This window comes from Podarcis raffonei, chromosome 2 (genome assembly GCF_027172205.1).
Source record: "Podarcis raffonei isolate rPodRaf1 chromosome 2, rPodRaf1.pri, whole genome shotgun sequence".
NCBI lineage: Eukaryota > Metazoa > Chordata > Lepidosauria > Squamata > Lacertidae > Podarcis > Podarcis raffonei.
In genome coordinates this window covers 77,422,747-77,442,321 of record NC_070603.1, presented here as the reverse complement: position 1 = coordinate 77,442,321, position 19,575 = coordinate 77,422,747, and the positions used below count along the sequence as shown (strand labels likewise).

Below are 19,575 nucleotides of genomic sequence, written 5' to 3'. Positions count from 1 at the left end.
TGCTTTCTGGGTTCTCATTTGAGGACCTCTCATTTGGACTTTGCTCCCATTAGCAGGGAACAAAGCACTTCACTTTAGTACTATGGTACATAATAACATTTTATAAATAGTTTAGCAGACGGTAATTTCAAAGCAAGCTTAAAAGGTTAAATGCAATGTAGAGACATTTGCCAGGATTTACTGCTTGCTCCTTGCACGAAATGAGGGAGTGGTCAGAGCCCCTCTTTATGGCACCATTCACCTTAATGCTATATACACAGAGACCGTTGAACAATGTTGAGCCACATTGCTATAACTTAAGGGAGGGGAGAGCTTCCTATTTGTGCAATTGCCAGCACAACTTAGTTATGCAAAAGTCCTGGCTCCCATTTGATGAAGAACTCTTAACTCAGGTTGTGGTTTCCACCAAAGCCTTTAACGCCCCGATCAGTGCGATGCACAGACAAAATGAGGTAATGTGGTTCAAAGGCACAGCAAGTGCTGCCCACAACTACCCAAGCAAAGACACGGATCCAACAACAATACCCCACTGAAACGCCAGGGAATGGGGTGGGGACAACTTAGCGCAGCAAACGGTTCTAGTCCTTAGAGCGGGCAAGCAACCTGGCACTTCTCTGCAAAGGCTGAACCTGCCCCAAAGGCTGTTCATGCTTGTGCTGGCATCTCCATGATCTAGGCGATGGAGGGGGCACCACTGCTTCATAAGAGGCGCGTGGCACAGGTGAGGCAGCAACCTCCCTGGGACAGGCAACACTATATGTGGTTTCTGGCAACTTCAGAGGCGGAGTTAGTGGCACGATAAGTGGACAAGCCAGAACCAGCTTCCTACAACTCATGAAAAGTAGCCAATGCCTCAAGTTGCAGGTACAGGGTGAGGGAAACTCACCACCACTAGAATGCTCTCTAGTATCCTCTACCTTGGGTTCTCCTGACCTGAGCAAAGACCTTCCTAGCCCACTAGATTCCTTCCCAGGTCATCTATCTGCAACTCCTCTTCTCTCTGTTGGCTCAACCAGCCCTCCCCACTCAGGGCCCATAACAGCAAATACATCTCCCAGGAACTCAATACCACAAGAACAATACAGTGGCACCAAAACTAAGTTCAGAGTATGTAAAATATTAGGGCAGTTTGAAGAACAGTATTAGGAACGTTGTCTGGGGACCCTCAGAAATAGCTGATTAATTATGCAGCTCCAAAGCTCTCCTTACAGAGGTGACTGCTAAAAATGTAAACCAATTTCCATTACTATTTATTGAAGTCTGCTGCCTTTATTGCTTCTAATAGCAAGGGCTCCATGGTGGTTTGAAAAGCTCATGTATCATGAGAGGTGAGTAATTATAAGCTCTTCAAGTTATCAATTTCCCATCGGAAACATAGTGTATTCACTAAGATAATGTATCTGTTGAGACTTTCCTTACCAAAGAACCAATATTCAAAGGACCCGTGTTCTCTCTTCAAGTAAATTATTTGAAAGGCAACCATTTAGAAACACTTGCTGAGAGAACAGATTAAGATTTAAGTACTGACTGACCAGAAGAGTTTTGAAATTTGTATCGCTGACAAGTCAGAAGTCTTCCCTCAGGTTGCCAAGTGTACTTTGTACAAGTTCTGAACTGCTTCAAATAAGCTGGTATCAATGACTAGAGATCATTACATATAGAAGAGATATATTGCTATTCTTGGAATTCAACGAATTAAACACAATCCTAAATAATGTATTGCCTTTTTTACCACTTTTTATGTAGAATATACATTACAGGAGGGTTGCGGATTTATTAAATCCCACTGGATAAAATGAAATGTTTCTAGTCAATGAGGACCATAGACTTTGGAACGCAAGTTAAATGAAGAATACACATTCTTAACCTAAACATTTCACATTTGAAACAGGGAAGAGGAAATAAATGTTTATCAAATATTCCTTTCCATTCCCATTCTGCTTTCCTCAGAGCACTGTCCCCCAACCTAGAATAGTAATGGATGCCATTAAACTAGCAGTCTTTGCAAGTGTTAGGAATCTAAACTGGTCTTCATAAAAAGTATAAGACATACAGAGAGATACAGAATTTTTTAACTTTAGTTAATATTACTCTTGTAAATTAGCATTTCAGAAGCCATTGGTGCACCAATAAACTGAACAGCTCCCCAACACAAGTGAACTCTAAATCAGATTCTTAGAATAATGGGCATAAATTGCAGCCTATAATTTTTTGTCTGCAACTACACTCTCAAACTGGATAATTAATACTGGCTACTTGAGTTTGAGTTTCCCTCCCCTCCCTCAATTTTTAACATTTTTAAACTTTTCACCTCACCTTCTAAGAAGCTCAGAGTGGTATAAACAACTCTTCCTGAACCTCTGCTCACATTTGTCCTCCCAAAAAATCATGTAAGTTAGGTTAGGCTGAGAGACAGTTCAATTTCACAGAAAAGCAGGAAGCTTCCTTATACCAAATCAGAACATTAGTCTATTTAGGTCAGAATTGTGTATCTACATTGACTGGAAATGGTTCTCTAAATTTTCAGGCAGGTGACATTCGCAGCCCTACCTGGAGATGCCAAGTATTGAACCTGGAAGCTTCTGTGTGCAAGGCCGATGCTTCCCCCGCCCCCCCAAAAAAGTTTTCCCCATTACATTTAAAATAAAATAGATGATGGCATTAAGAATGATAGTGACTAACTCAAGGTCAGCACATTATCTTCATGGCAGAGTAGGGATTTGAAAGTGGGTCTTCCCAGTGATGGTCTGACACTATAAGCGCTATATTTCTGGCTCCAACAAAATGCAAGAATTATAAACTGCAACCACAACCAACTGCACCAACACATGTTGCCTGAGCCATCTTGAGAGCCCATTTGATCAGATGAGCAGGACAGATATCATGAAGAATAACTACATACATTGGCGGCATGCCGTGTGACTAGAGATCCCATATTGATAAGCAAAATACAGTAATGACCAGAGAAACAACTTTCTTCGACAGTGCAAAATTTTGTACCTTAAGTTGCAGAATGACAACGTTCTGAATGAGAAAGCGATATGCATTGTACCATGGCAAGAAGACATCCTTCAGCACATCTCTCACACCTTCTTCTTTAAACCTCAAGTTTTCGGCTCTCACAACAGGAGAATTGATAAGGTACAGCCTACAGCAGCACACACAAACAGAGCAGAGTAATGAAAATTTGGACATGCCTTTAAAGAAAACACACCAGATCCCTTTTTAATACACACAAAGTAAAATTTCAACAATCCTCCACCCAGGACCCAAAATAATGTTGAAGTCCTAATACTTTGTTCAGTGCCAGGAAATCTGTAGATGTTGCTAAGATACAACTCACACTGCTGAAATGGCAAATCTAATTGGCAGTATTAGCAGAGGTGTAACCCCCACCCCACCCCCAAAATTCTGCAACTACATAAAAAGGCATTTCCATTTCTTGCATTAGTCCAATTTAGCTGGATATTTTCTGTCTTTCTTCTTACTCTATTAGGCTGCTGAATAGATCTTCAGAAAGCAAACATTTCTAAAGAACTGTGCTCAAATTACCATCACCCATCATTTCACATTTCCATATGACAAGATGGCTTTTGGACAAACTGATTTTTTTCTGCATAATGTACAAGAGCCTTGGTATTTTAACAATGCAACCCTATGTATGTATAGTTGGATAGAAGTCCCACTGGGCTAATTCCCAGGAAAGCATGCATAAGATTGCAGCCAAAGCTAAAGAATATGGTTAAAACTACCTACAACAGAGATACAGGGTTTGTAGTTAGTGGCCTAGTTTGAATGACATGGTAAGCCAAACTATGGCTTGCCAGGACTATAAGTGTGCAGTTCTTTTGTGAGGAGTTTGCAGGCACTTTGCTCCATTTTGCTCTTCCACCACACTGAACAAAGCCAAGGCTGTTTCTTAATTTTCCTATCACATGTAATGAAAATTGTCATTTTCTGCCCTTAGATTTCAAACACGTAGCTGCTTATTTTGTTTACCATCTACACAATTTTATAATGTTGTTTTCCCCCATGCAGCTGTATTCCAAGAGAATGGGCTTCAAGAGACTGTTCCACAATTCTTCCCAGACATCCACTGGAATATTTTTACCTATGTTAGGTTAGTTCATCTAACCTTCTACTCTTTTTCATGTTCTGATTCCACGTCACACTTCAGCTATATATATTTTTGAAAGTATATATCTGCTAATGTGCATAACTCATTTTTCCAAATGAGATAATCCTCCAAAAATATCAAACTAGAAAATATTCAAATGAAGAGAGATTTTCCCCATTCAATTTTGTTTTGATCTCAGAGTATACCAATCATTAAATCCAATGGAGATGGTCAGTTTTCCAAATTTCAAAACCATTAACTGTATCTATACTTTAGTTGTATAGCACAGAATTGAATGGGGAAAGGCTTGAGTTAAATAGCCTTTTAAAACAATCCCAAACTCTTAAAATATTGAGTATTAAATGGTTGCTCTTCACCAACCTATCTGTTACCCTCAGATGCTGTTGAACTCCCACTCTACTCAGTCTCAGGTGGCCCACCCAATGGATGGGCTGATGGGAACTGTAGTCCAATGTCACCTGGAGAACCACAGATTCCTCATCCCTAATAGGCAAAGTTTTAGCCAAGGAACCAAAAGATAAAAGAAGGCCACTAATAAACTCACTCAGTACTTGTTACTCTCATTTAGAGTTCTTCGCTTCCTTAAGCAGTTTAAATGTGCAGCTGTTCAAAAAACCACATTTATCAGTAAGCTGCAGAGGATATTTCTGCAGTACTTAATCAAAATTTGCATATGGGGGAAGGAAAAAACTTCTTCCACAGAAGCTAAATTAGCTCGGTAAAAAAAGAAAAAACCCACGAGAAAGTCAGAAGTAGTTTATTCTATAAACAGAACACAAGTACTTGACATCAAGCACTTCAAATAAGTTCAGACATCTGAACTGGAGCTCTCTCCTTAAATGAACCTACTAGCAAGCACTACTTTGCATTGTGTGTGGGAGTATGTATAAATAAGACTTTAGTGTACACATATCAGGCAGGCAGAAAGCAAAAACAGATTTATCTTGCTGGAAAAATGAGGACAGCAATGAATGCTCTTGAGAGCTGGGGATTTTCATTTAGGTAAAGAAAATAAAATCTACTGAAGTCTGACATACAATATTTTATCTTGCCAGACATATATTTTAGAAAGACAGTGTTCTTTAAGGTGAACAAATACAGCTAATAATTCAAACCATATACACACCAAAAAGTGCTCAAGTTCTTCAAGGCTTCCAGAATACAATCAGCTATATATTTGGTTTAGAGCCTACCAACTTCTGGAAAAAATTAACCATATAATGCTGTGTAGACCTGGAAAGCCTAGAGATGGGATATACAGCCTACAAATGAAAATTCCCACACATAGACACCTAAGCTGTGCAATCAATTTGGCACTTACAATACAATCCCCAGGCTTAGGGACTATGCACAAGACGACACCCACACGTGTATAATCAGGAGCCCTGGAGACACAACATGCTGGTAAGCTCATATGAACCAGCCTAATGTCCCACACCACCAACCCAATCGTCCTTGCTATAATGTTCTTCAGTATTTTTAAGATGATTTTGCACGCATCCACACATTCACACAGATATTTCAATGTGGAAATTAAAAGGAGCTGGCAGTGGTGCGAGGCCTGCCTTGTACTTCGTTTGCAGTACTGGACAATCCATTATTCTTCATTCAGTCTAGCACTCTGTTTATACCAGTGGTGAACCAAATGCTTTTGGAAGCTTTTACAATCTGGACAACTTCACCCTTCCATTGTGATGCCTCACAGCACTCCCTCCCCCCTTTTGCATATTATAAAAGTATTTTTGTTCAAGATGTATACAGTTGTTCTGCGGTTGTATCTACCTTCTAGTACAAAGTTCTGAGAAGAAGCACACACACACATTGCTACTGCATGAACAGCAGTAGCTGCACCAGCCAAAGCAAGGAGCAAAAGCCAAATTTTGACTGGCTATACCTAAGCAGAGGACCCACAAACATTAATAGAAACGGGGGGTGGGGAGAGAAACAATAGCAGGATCCTACCTTAGAGCATCAGCCCCATAAGAATTTACAATGTTTGCTGGATCCGGGTAATTCTTCTTCCTTTTGCTCATCTTTTGCCCATCACTAGAAAAGATTAAAGATGGAAACTATGACAAAGGATGCGTTGCTGGTAAAGTTCTCAAAATTAATACAAATGCTCTAACATTTTTATGATAGAAAGTGCCAGTCCCCTCAAGAGCAAATTATGTTTACTTTCACAACAGCCTTATTGCAAAGTGAAGAACAATGGAACAGGTGGAGAAACAACCATAGTTTTTTCTAGCCATATTTATGTATTGGGTGATAATGAGAATTTTTACTTTATTCTACCCACTCCCAATGATATATAAACTTGTATCATTTTGGAAGGGATTGGGCCTTCAGCGTAAAGTAATTGTCATTCAGCTAAGGTTGGTTATTCAATGAAGGATTACACAGAAATATCTGCAGCTTAGAACTACATTTCAAGCAGAACCTCAGGAAAGAGCAAGATATTAACAATATTACTTGCCTGGCAAGAACTAGGCCATTTACAATTACATTCTTGAAAGGGGGCTTCCCAAAAAGAGCTGTGGACAACACGAGCAATGTGTAAAACCTGAAAAACAAATTGATAGTTAGCAGCTGATTCTAGGTTAATGCTAAAATATCACACTTTCAAGCCCTTGTATCCCTTCAAATTTTAATTGACTCCTTTTAGCAGATTTCAAACCCCAGGGATATTAATACATGGTTATAGTTATCCAAAAGTGTCATTTTATTATGCAGATCTTCTGGAAAATCTTCACATATTATTCCCCCCCTACTGCTAGCTTCTAATCTTGTAACAAACTACATTATCACACAAAACAGTCCTCCTTCCAAAGCTACAGTGTCAAAAGGAATATTCCTGCGTTCAAGAAAACTGAGTGACATAATGATGCAGAACCTTCCTTTCATAATGTGACTCTACAGCATTGTGTACATCACATTTGTAAATGTTGCTTAACACAGTCCTACAGTCACTTCAGGGTAGAGGTGTGTAAGCCAGTGCACACAAATATATATACACAAATATATATATACACAAACCTTCATCTTTCACTTGGGACTTGATTATAATACTCAGTAAAGGAACAGAATTGCACTGGGATTACAAGGCTCATTAGAAATTTAAATTTTGTTTTCCCATGTATAATAGTTCCGAAAAGAAGTTATCTACATCACTGGAAAGTTAACTCCAAATCATGGAGTGAAGTTTTGTGTGTGCAGAAGTTGCCAGTAAAAGCCGGAACATGCTAGAATATTCTAGCGCATCTGTAATTTTCCATTCTTCTCACAGCACAGCTGCATGCTTACAGGCTGAGTCTTACCTTAGTGCCAAGGCCACTGGGAAGGTTCTCATTTCTTCTACTGACTTCTATTCTTTGCTTTCATTTTATATTATATTTGTGTGGTGTACTTTTTATGCTGAAACTGGATTTTTGCTCTAACAGGAGCCAAGTTGTACTTTGCTAGTGATCTTGCAATGAACTGTAAGCTGTAAGCCTTAGTAAATCTCTGCTAAAGATTTTTCTGTGTTCTGTGTCTTTTTGGGATGCCCGCCACTGCCAGAGTTCCACTACTCTGGTAATCAAGCAATGGTCAGGGATGTCCTGGGCACTGGGGGCACAGATCCAGACATTTAAGAACAAACTAGCTAACGAAATACAATCTTTGGAAAAAGGAAAGCCAAAAGTAAAAGAAATGACACCTAGCTCTTTACCCTCAGTAAGAGAAATCAACAACTGAAATAATCCAGCTTTTCCTTACTGTTTTTATCAGCTAAAATGGGGGTGTAAGGTTATGAAAGCATACAATGCAGTTCTACTGCTAAAACTAAGCAGATGTGGCCCTGAAAGTTGCCTTGATTTGAGGCTACCTGAAAATCAAATGCAAATTTCTCTGAGCTTTTCTGTCTAGTGTTCATGAATTACAGTGAGTTATACCACCATGTAATTCTCTGTTGGGCTGTATCTGAATGGGTAAACTTGTCTCATTTTGTAAAGAGCAAGGTACTATGTAGATACCATTTGCTGATTCTCCCCTGCATCCTACAGAATACCTTCAGGCTTGCCTTGGCCAGGAAATGATACCTAAAAGTTATTCGCTTATTACAAGTTTTGTAGCCAGGTTTCCTATGGCCAAGTCTTTCATCAAGTATTGTTAGTTAGGTTCTTTGCTCTCTGAATTTTTTGTTAGGTAGACGGTGAAGCAATTTTAATTTCCATATTGCTGCCTTTTGCCATGAGTCTTCTGTAGCCACCTATCTATTCAATCAGCTAGTGCAGGTATCTTCAACCCTTTCAGACCCAGGAACCACTTTTAACCCAAACATGCATTTGGGGACCCTTTTCTTAATCTTTTACCATATATCTGCATGGCAGTAGTGCTCCTGTTTGCAACCCACCTTGGCTCAGAGTGTGACCTGTTAGTGGGTCCCAACACACATTTCACAGAAATCATTCAATAACAACTACTTTCCTTCTTTCTTTACAAATCTCTGTCCATGAAACTTTGTTAGTTCAGTGCTTGCTATACAAACATGAGCCAAATTATATTTCAAGTACTGTTTTAAAGTTATCCAGATTTCCCAATGCTCTGCAGTTGTAAAACCCTGTACAGACTAATAACAAAGAATTACCATCCTCTGGTTTGGTCAATGCCTTCAGCAATGAAGTCAGCAGGAAACGCATCTTCAAATTCTCTTTTGTTCTCAAATGGGTAATGGACTTGGGCATAAGGCATGCTCCCACTCTCAAACCAGCAGTCAAACACTTCTGAAACACGATGCAATACACCTTTGCCACAGCGCGAGGGGATGGTTATATAATCAACGCTAAAGGGAAAATAATCCAGCAACAGTTTAGACACTGAAGTTCCACTCTACAAGTTGGAAATTAATCTTAAGGAACCCAATTACAGAAACAGATGCAAAAGCTGAAAGCTACCCTAAGGTCCCACATCTCTCTCCAGGTCAGTTTCCAAAGAATGATAGTTGACAGATAACTAGCTAGCTAACACTTGAAATAGCCTATGCTTCCCAATAAAACACTGCATTTCAAACCACGTCAGAAAGAAGAACCTTATACAATCCACATGTCCAGAGTCTGAATCTGTCAGGTAAAGCAACATATTATGGGGTTCCATTAATAAACTGTTACTATACAGTACAGGAGTTTTTTGTGGGGGTTGTACAGATAAATGGCCAAAATGATGCCTCTCCAGCCTGTGCCAATCTCTGCTTAAGCTGCAGCTACAGAAGGGTTGGGAGAAACCCCATAACTTATGTGTACGGATACACACAGGGAACCAGACTGAACCGAAGAGAACCAGACTGAACTCAGTAAGCCAGTGGTGGGAAACCTGTGGTTCTCCAGATAAGGTTGTACTGTAACTCACCATCCCTGTCCATTAGGTATGCTGGCTATTAATCAACATTTTAAAGATTCACAAATTATCCATTCCTGCTCTAAACAGTGACATAAGCTAGTTGGTAGTGTCTCCCCACCAGGTTGAATATTAAACTCTTGAATTTGCTCTCATTCAGGAGTTAGGGGAAACTGAGAAGGTGGGAAAGTATCAAAAAATGATATTCTGTAACTTAAGGTGTTGCACAGCAGCAGGACCATCTCCAGAGAATTGCCTGATAGTCCTTTCTGGTTTGGACAAGCAACCAGTTTCTAGTCTCTAAAATCAGGGCTGCATTTTCTGAAATGGATTCAACATCAACAAACGAATAGAGCTATTTCTGAGCTACAACAGACCCTGGCTTGCTTTTGTTACAAGCACTTACCTTTCTCTGTGGAGATCAGTCACTTTCACTTCTGACAGCTCTTCCAGTTCTGCTACAGACCCAATACAGACCACCTGTTAAGTCCAATACAGTGGTACCTCAGGTTAGAAACACCTCGGGTTACAGACACTTCAGGTTACAGACTCCGCTAACCCGGAAGTAGTACCTCGGGTTAAGAACTTTACCTCAGGATGAGAACAGAAATCGCGCGCTGGCGGCAGCAGGAGGCCCCATTAGCTAAAGTGGTACCTCAGGTTAAGAACGGTTTCAGGTTAAGAACGGACCTCAAGAACAAATTAAGTTCTTAACCAGTGGTACCATTGTATATCAAATAGGATTTGTTAATGAACATAGTTCATAGCTGAAGCATGCAACTGGAAAAGTCAGTTGATACTATACTAATTGATTGCTATGAAGCCCAGCAGCTGTTTGAAATATTTGTAAATTGGTATTAGCAAAGCTGAATCACTTCATATTCCACGTGTTTGTAAATATCACAGGTGCTAACCTTGTGATAGCATAGGCAATGGCATGTACTGTAAGAAGAAATGGAGGCAAACAAACTACCTAAACCAACACACTTTCTCAACTTCACCACTGTCACCAAGCGGTTATCTTTCCCTGCCCCGCCCCCCAATGACTCCACTAAATAACCTTTTGGATTTTAATTTTCCCAATCAACTCCTTATACTAGGTGGAGTTGAATGCAACTTAGGCATCTGAGCAAGGCCTCAAACCAAATTGTGATTTTACTTAAGGTTTTAGTAATGCAACCAGAGACCTAATTTTAGTTTTTGTTGTTATCCAAAACAGCAGATTAAAACAGTAATAACAGTTTGAAATCAAACAAAACTTTTCCTTCCCTAGTTAGAACTTTTAAAAAGGTGTCCATTGGATTTCATCAGCAGATTGATTGTTTTTTACAATAGCAAATGGAAAAAAGATGGAAAAAGTTTTAACTAGCAAGTTTTAATAAGTATGCCAACTCTAAATATGAAAAAAATGCTTTTTAAAAAACAAGCTACAGATATTGATGGAAGAATCATTTAATGCTTTTGACACACCAGCAATCTAGAAAGAAAAACTGTCTCCCAGAATTACCATGACAGCAGGATCGCATGCATTCCAGAAACAGATGTACCCCAGAGAAGTGCCTTATACCTACTGTGTTCATTCACAATATACTTTTTGCAAGTTTTGTGGTGCCTAGCTAACTGAGCATCATTAAGACATGTCACCATTCTGAATAGTAGTAAAATCCAGCAATGCCTCCATTTTAGCAGTGGCAGGGGAAAGCAGCCAAAGCATGAAGCAGTCAAGTAGTAATCTGCCCAAAATGGCAATGGAAACCTTAAGCCATTGAGGATCACACCTTTTCTCTCGTTGATCTGATCTACAATTGCACTCTAAGCACAATCATAGTAAATAAAAAAAAAATGTAAATAAAATGTAAATAAAATAAATTATTTTTACTCACCTCTTCAAAATCATCACTGACCCACAATGGGATTGGCGTCCCCCAGTATCGATTTCGTGAAATTGCCCAGTCACGTGCCTCTCTCAACCAATTTCCAAAACGCTTCTCTCTCACAAAGTCAGGAACCCTAAGTTTTAAAAAGAAAATCTCACAATAAACAAAATCAAGAGAACTTGTTACGCATATGTGGACACCCTATGTTGGAATATTATAGCTTTGATAGCGTGTACGTTATTTACTTCTCTGGTTCATTTAGTCATGAATAAAGGGTCGCAACAGTGATGAGAAATCAACACACTCCAATTTCCAATTTTGTGGTTTGCTATAAAAGTAAACATTTCTGGATCGCCCCCCATGTATGGAAAAGAGGAGACTGAAGGTCACTGTGGCTCACTCATGTAGCAGTAAACCATGCTTTTCTATAACATGTGAAACCAAGGTATTACCTACACTCAAAATAATTTTAGATGCAAACAAGTTTATGCTGATTTAGTGTTTCAGAAGGGATTGTTTCATGTGCCTCCTTTGGTTCACCAAATTGCAATGCACTTTCAGAAGAGATACGAGATTCAAGTTCTTTGCACCATGTTGCTGCTATATCATCCTACAACCTAGGCTTCCACAACCTTGTGCATTTGCATCTCTTTCATCCTTGTGTCATATTTCCCGCATGCTATCTCACAATAATAGGATGCCAGGAAATAACTTGGTCCCTAAGTTATTCCCCAAAATGAACACCCTAAATATACATAAAAGACTTCTGCTGACGGTCACTATATATAAACCCAAGCGAGTATGTTTTGTGCTTGCTGCTTAAAATTTGGGCAATAGGTCTCATTCTGTGACTTTTCTATGAAGTTTTAAGTTACTTTTTGTTTGCAGGAAGTATAAGTCAAATTTACAGCACAACTATTGAAAAATATTTTAGAACTCAGCAATTTAGCTTTCCAATCGCATGAATTTCCTTGCTTTGAACGAATCTAAGTGCCTTTGAAAGTGCTAGAGCCTCAATTTATTACAGTTATACACTTTGTGCTGACCTAAAGAGACCCAGTCTAAGCACAAGTGGAAAACTGAATTAAGATAAAAGAAGAGCATTTGAACAATTCGCTAATGTGGAAAATGAACTTTGCAACCTTTACAATAGCTTTCAACTACAAGATGCTGGCAGGTGGCACCTGTAGCTTAAAACAGATAAAAGCTACTTAAACTGTGAATAGATGCTAACAAGAGATCCAAAAGTGCAACAATGCAGGCAATGTAGCTTATGGACACAGATATCTTTTTCCTTTAATTGAAAAACTGAGCATCTGGGAACATTTTTCATTATTACTAAGAGCTGAGGTGAGGCAGAACAGAGGTAAGCTGACCCCTGCGCTCTCTAGATTTGCCTCTCTTACTTGCTGTAACAGTTACATTAACAGCAATCCCAACCTGCAGTGGGCCTGCCAGCTTTGCTACTACAGAGAGAGTCACAGGTAAGACTTTTCCTTTTCCCGCCCCTCCCTTTGCTGTTGCAGCAAAGACACCAAGGGTAGGATGCCCAGAAAGAAAATGTGGTGCTCTTATTTACTGTGTCTGATGTTTAGCAATCTTACCTTTGGGTAAGCAGAGAGATGATAAAGGTTCCTTTTGTCCCTCATCAAAATGACAAGACATTTTACTAATAGAGTAACAGAGTTAACTTAGGCCTCAAATCTGAGTGTGCACTTTTACAAACGCTCAACTTTAATAAGACATGATGGAGTTTCCTTCAAGCAAGTTATTCTTTTGCACAATGGCGTACACCGAACAAGGTCATTTGTTATTTAACCATCACAAATATTATATTAAAAAATGAATGCAAAACTTAGTTGGCTGTATGAAACAAACCAAGTCACCCTTACACATGACTGAACTAGTCTTCCAGAACAGTTGCTTTATTCTAAATCAAGGGGAGAGGGGATACAGCTCAAGGCCCAAGCGCGGTCTTTTAGACCCGACACAAATTTGTATCACTGGCCTCCTCCCCCAAACATATCTATCCCATACATACAGTTTCTTGAGTCATGAAATAAAAGTTCCTGTTTTAATTCTGAAATTACATTTTCTACATTTCTGAACTTACAAAACGCCCCACAGTGGGACTTTTCAGCCATGCCCCAAAGCATTCCCACCTCCCTGCTGTTTTGGTTTACCACAACATCCAGCTTGAAGACGAGTTTTGATGAGTTTCCAAACTGGTTTGCCAAATTAACCAGAAAGTGTTCTATTAATCTGGGAATATAGAAGGAGGGAATACACACACATGTGGCTCATTCCCAATGATCAGGTTTGGGAGGATCAGAGCACTTCTGAACGCAGTCATTTTTATTATTTATTTTCTAGTTAATTACTAATCGAGCTCATGGCACTTGCTCCGCGATAGGGAACCTGTAATCCTCCAGATGTTGTTAGACTGCAACTACCATAAGCCCCAATCAGCACGGTGAATAATAATAATAGTAATTTATTATTTCTTCCCCACCCATCTGGCTGGGTTTCCCCAGTCACTTTGGGTGGCTTTCAACAAAACATTAAAAACAGAATAAAGCTTCAAACATTAAAAACTTCCCTAAACAGGGCTGCCTTCAGATGTCTTCTAAAAGTTGGATAGTTGTTTATTTCCTTGACATCTGATGGGAGGGCATTCCACAGAGCGGGTGCCACTACCAAGAAGGCCCTCTGCCTGGTTCCTTGTAACCTCACTTCTTGCAGTGAGGGAACTGCCAGAAGGCCCTGAGCGCTGGATCTCAGTGTCCTGGCAGAGTGATGGGGGTGGAGACGCTCCAAGTATACTGGGCCGAGGCCGTTTAGGGCTTTAAAGGTCAGCACCAACACTTTGAATTGTGCTCGGAAACGTACTGGGAGCCAATGTAGGTCTTTCAAGACCAGTGTTATATGGTCTTGGCGGTCACTCCCAGTCAGCGATGATGGGAGCTATAGTCCAACAACATCTGGAGTTCCCTATCCCTGCAGCAGATGTATTAGACATTTCACAGGATACAAACAAGTGAAGTGAGCATAGTGATTTCAAAAGATATCTTTGGTCCTGTATTCTGATTTGCCACACTTCTCCCACTTCCAAAACCTTCCGGATTTTAGATAGTAAATTGACACATTTAATATAGGGTTTCTCTAGAAAGGTTTTACAGTGCACCACGGTGCTGTTTTATTATCAGTTACAATCACTTCCTTTTGTTTATTCGTTCCTTGGAAGATACAGCAGGATCATTTGTCAAAATTAAGATAAACTGTTGCTAGGTTCTTAAAATATGCCAGTTCCAAAATACATTAGTATTAAGTTCTCTCATTAAAAACAAATTAGAAATTCAATTAGGTTATAAAATTAGTCAAACCACATTTAATCTAGTTCATCAGAAGCAGTGCCTATGAGGAGTAGAAAGTATTCCTATGAGAAATCTAGTCCTAGCAGCCAGCAAGGATTCTAAAGGCAGTACAAGCATCATACCAATTCCAAAGATGCTATAAAGGCATCCCCTGTTTTATCATCCCTAGTTTAAAAATTCTGTAAATCCCTCAACAACCCCATTGGGGGAAAATAGAGAATATCACTGGACCTTTCCTTGGCACTAAATCAGACAGATCTGCAGACATTTTTGCACACTTTCAGTAAGTACCAATGCTGAACCAAAACATTTACATATAACATGGTGCCGTACTCTGATACCTACACATGCAAATTTATCATATAGCTTCAACTTCAAAAGAGAGCAGCTCAGCAGGCTATTAAAACGGGCTTTGAAAACCTGATAGCAAGTAACAGGCCTAATATCAAACCAGAATCTCGTCCTCTCTCAATTTCAGAAAACATTTTTCATGCTGTGTGCAAGGTGGAATAAACCAACAACAAAACTGTCCAAACAATGCCAGGGAATGATGTTGAGCACCAAGCTCTTTCTTGTTATATATTTGGGCTAATATTAAAAAATATTATATTCAAAATCAAGGTGGGAGTTTAGCATCACTAAACTGCTTGAATAATGAAGATATCCCAACGATTAGACAAGATTTGTTAACCATACTAATAATGACAGCTAAATTCCAAACTGACCTACGTTGGACATTCCTCTCTCAAGGGCTAGCAGACAAAAATCTAAGACACCTTCAAAGAGGACAAAAGAACTACTCAGCTAAAAATTCTGTCCTACCCAACAAACATCAACAACTTTCTGGTGAAAAGGTTCCTCTTTCATTCTGACATGTATGGATTTAATTAAGCTCTTTTGGAAAAAACCCAGCTGCAGACAACATAAATCTTTGTACATTTCTCACAAATCTATTGCTAGTCTGACTATCAGCGGTGTACCACCTGTTATGTGACTTTAAATGTGTACTAAAAGGAATAAGCAAAAATCAAATGACAGTACAAATAAATGAAAAAGGTGCACTATAAACCAGCCTTCCCAATGTTGTTGGACTTTTGAGCATTTCCTAAGGAGAGTTTGAGTCCAATAACATCTGAAGTGCACCATTTTGGGAAAGGCAGTTGAAATGTTTATTGCCTAATACAATCCCGTAAGAACGAAACCCTAGAAGTCAGTTAATTAAAAGCTCAATTGCCACCTTTTCCACAGAGACATAATTTTCTTTCACAGAATAATGCACTGTCATTTGCATATTTTCAGTGTATATTTTCAAGACAGTAAAAGCTTGCAGCAGACAACAATTAACATAGAAGACAAATACTTCAAGCTTACAACTATTTTCCCGTAAGGTCATTAGCAGCTCTCAGCACTGAGTACCAAAGATTGCACTTGCTTGCTATGCAGCCTTTATAAAAATGTGAACCATGCATTTGCTTACATCAAGCAAGAAAGTCACACTGGAATCATTTATGGAAACTTACATAAAGGCCCTACTTAAATTTAGCTTCCATGAAAAGAATATGACTACGAAAAATTATTCATGTTAACAGTATTGCAGAGAAACCAACACATACATTTTTAGTCTCTTTCTTTTAGCTTTTCCCCAAGAAACAATAACAGCAAAAAAGCAATTTGCCCCTGAAATACTACTATATTTATCAGGCTCCCAAATCTTAAGGGAAGAGAGCTCTGACACTCTCAGATGTTTACCCCATTATGTAAGTTGTAGACTGCAAGAATATCTATCTGTTAAAACGCCCAATTGTATACATTACTTTCTGTCACCCTTGATAAATGGTACATGTCTTTATTTCCATTGCACCATGAGTTGTAGAAGAGGTGGAAAAGATTATTCCAACACAAAAGGGCTGCCAAAGATTGACTCGAAATTGAAGCCCAGTAAGACTAAGACCTTACTGTGGGAGGCAGTGGAAGACAGGAGTGCCTGGCGTGCTCTGGTCCATGGGGTCACGAAGAGTCAGAAACGACTAAACAACAACAAGACTAAGACCAAAGACCAAGTTCACCTGGCAGCACACACATGCCCTTGGCCAATAGGTAGAGACATCAAAAGAAAGAAGCAGCATTTGGAGCAAGAGCTCTCCATCTACTGACACAATAGTTGGAATTCAGACTCCATGTTCAATCAAAGCAAATGTCATAAAAGATCAAGACTTTACTGGCAAATGTATACACCTCATTAGAAAAACAGACAACCAAATGTTAGAGAAGAAAGGGAAATTGTGCATGGATAGTAGCTATGTGAACATCAACAGCTTCGTGCAACAATACTAATGGACTCAATGCAACAGCAGTTTCTAGTACGGTACTCAGAGAAATTAAAAGTAATCTTCCCGTCCAAATGTATATGGCTACTGGATCAGTTCACACATCACCTTAAGCCATAGGTAAAAACAAACTGTGGTGAAATTCAGTGGGATCGACTGCAGCAATCTTTCTTTACAGCCTGGCTTAAGCTCAAGAAACCTTTTTCCAGCTTAAATTAGAGTAGGGGATGTCAGCCACACAGCGACAGAGTTCCTTATTAAAATAGAAGTGGGGGAGAAATAGCTGCAGGACAATAATGAAACTATGAAGTAAAAGGGTAACTGAGGAGATTACCAGTAGCACTGGGCATTATTTTCCAGCAACTTCTCCACCATGTGCTCCACACGGACAAACCAGCTTGGCACAGCTTTGTATATTAGAGGAGTATCTGACCTAAAATAAATGATATGAAAAGAAAATTAGGCACGCTCTTTAGCTATTCTGCAATACTTGTTGCACCAGCTTCACAAGTCACCCCTCTAAAATTCAGTAGCAAAATTCCCATTGATTTTCACACACAGCGTGACTGTGCCCCTTGCCTCCAGAGTCTCACTGAAATGGCAACTAATATAGAACTCCAATATATCACCCAGGGAAAAAGGAAAGCTATCTGAGTACATGAATACATGAGGATAGCAATTTAGTCCATAAGAAGTGGGAGGTCTTTTATTTAAAACCCACCTGGCAAGGAACTTAAGAATACAGATACTGAATCATGCATCAAGGAGAATCGTAGAGGACACCTTGCAAAAGTATAGATTCATCTTCCTTTAAAGGTTCTTCCTTAAAGCTTCTGAAAGGTTTCATTTGCCCCATACAAGCATAAAATTTAAAAGGTTTAATAAAAAGAAGAAGGACCATAGCTCAGTGGCAGAGAACATGCTTTGTGTGCAAAAGATCCCTAGTTATCTTTTGGGATCGCTGGCATCTCCAGGGAGGGCTGGAAAGGAACCCTGCCTGAACCCCCCGCAGAGCTGCTGCCGGTCCCTGTAAACCAGGCATAGGCAAACTTGGCCCTCCAGATGTTTTGGGACTACAACTCCCATCATCTCTAGCTAACAGGACCAGTGGTCAGGGATGATGGGAGTTGTAGTCCCAAAACATCTGGAGGGCTGAGTTTGCCTGTGCCTGCTGTAAACAATACTGGGATAGATGGAGAAATCCTCTGTTCCTAAACACCTGTTCCTAAACTCAGTTTTCACTATTAACTTCTTATATTAAAAGACAACACAGGGACTGTGCCTGCATTCAGACTCTGCAATATTTTAAGATGCCATGGGCTATTTGCTAATCTGTCCAGACATAAGCTGCTGAAAAGCTAAAATGCATTTATCAACACCAAGAAAGAATTTAAATTCAATGTATAGCGCATACTAAACTGAATGAAGAGGAGAAAGAGACAACTTGCTTTTGAAACCCCATACAACAAAAGCGAAAATATTATCGGCCTCCTTTCAATCCAAACATGTAATTCTACGTAATCTAAAGCTAATGATTTTCAAGAAGGTTGGCAATCTCTCTTGTCAGCATATTGAAATCCTAAACAGAACAAAAGTACCAAAGCTATATATGTAAAGAAGCTTAGTTTCATCATTTATCCCTTGCCTTGTACAGGCATAATACTGGCTCCCTGCAAATGCTAAGCAGAGTTCAATATCAACCAGGATTTGAAACCAGGGCATGAAGAATTGCATAGCCTGATTAAGAGAGAGCCTTATTTTTAGCAGTGTAGAACAAATACTAAACTGCAGCTAGGGCTGACAAAGGAAAAGTGTGTGCTAGATATGGAAGGGAAAAGGAAGAGCATATACATACATTCCAAAGGCATGTTTCTAATATCCAAACCATAGTTTGCAGGAAGCAAGCATTACATATGGGCCAGATCCCAATGTACCAACTGTCATCATCTCTCAAAACATTTTGCTATTAACAAATATCACTCTGTTCAGCACGTGGAAAACAGAATTAAAACTGAGCAAAAGTGATTGATATAATACTACTATGCCAAACCAGTTTGGGGCAATTATTTCACTTTCTACAGCTCTCCCTAAAAGTTTAGAAGTTTAAAGGACTGCACGCACACACAAAGCTAGTCTTTTGCTATGAAAAATGTCTCCCTGGCCTAGCCAATTATAGAATTTTGGGAATAAGGGAGATTCAACAAGATTGATTAATTCTTCTTTTTAAAGGTCTTAGAGAATATAGACAGATTACACTTGAATACAAATTCAAACTAGCTTTAAAAGATATATAACTTCACAGGAAGAATTTTCATACTCTTTTTGCAATTTCAAAGGGCAAAATAAATTGATACATGATATTTAATTGGTTTGAACTATATAGCACAGCTTATATTTATACACCCACTGCTAAATTCCACTGAGCCAGAACTTTGATTTTTCTGATACCTATGCCAACACTGGAAATATTAACGAAAGTCCAGTTATAA

General features: G+C 39.3%; 1 protein-coding gene across 3 annotated transcripts in view; it reads right to left on the bottom strand.

The window, feature by feature from the left end:
* The window catches only part of IARS1 (isoleucyl-tRNA synthetase 1), a 94,813-nt gene that overhangs the window by 33,735 nt on the left and 41,503 nt on the right, over window positions 1–19,575 (bottom strand). For all 3 annotated transcript variants that reach the window (XM_053377645.1, XM_053377642.1, XM_053377644.1), the window contains exons 14-20: window positions 17,421–17,519; window positions 11,392–11,518; window positions 9,915–9,988; window positions 8,763–8,957; window positions 6,612–6,698; window positions 6,101–6,184; window positions 3,001–3,148 (exon numbers count right to left, since the gene is read on the bottom strand). In XM_053377645.1, coding sequence (XP_053233620.1) covers window positions 3,001–3,148; window positions 6,101–6,184; window positions 6,612–6,698; window positions 8,763–8,957; window positions 9,915–9,988; window positions 11,392–11,518; window positions 17,421–17,519 — 814 coding nt within the window. The remainder of the gene's footprint in view (window positions 1–3,000; window positions 3,149–6,100; window positions 6,185–6,611; window positions 6,699–8,762; window positions 8,958–9,914; window positions 9,989–11,391; window positions 11,519–17,420; window positions 17,520–19,575) is intronic.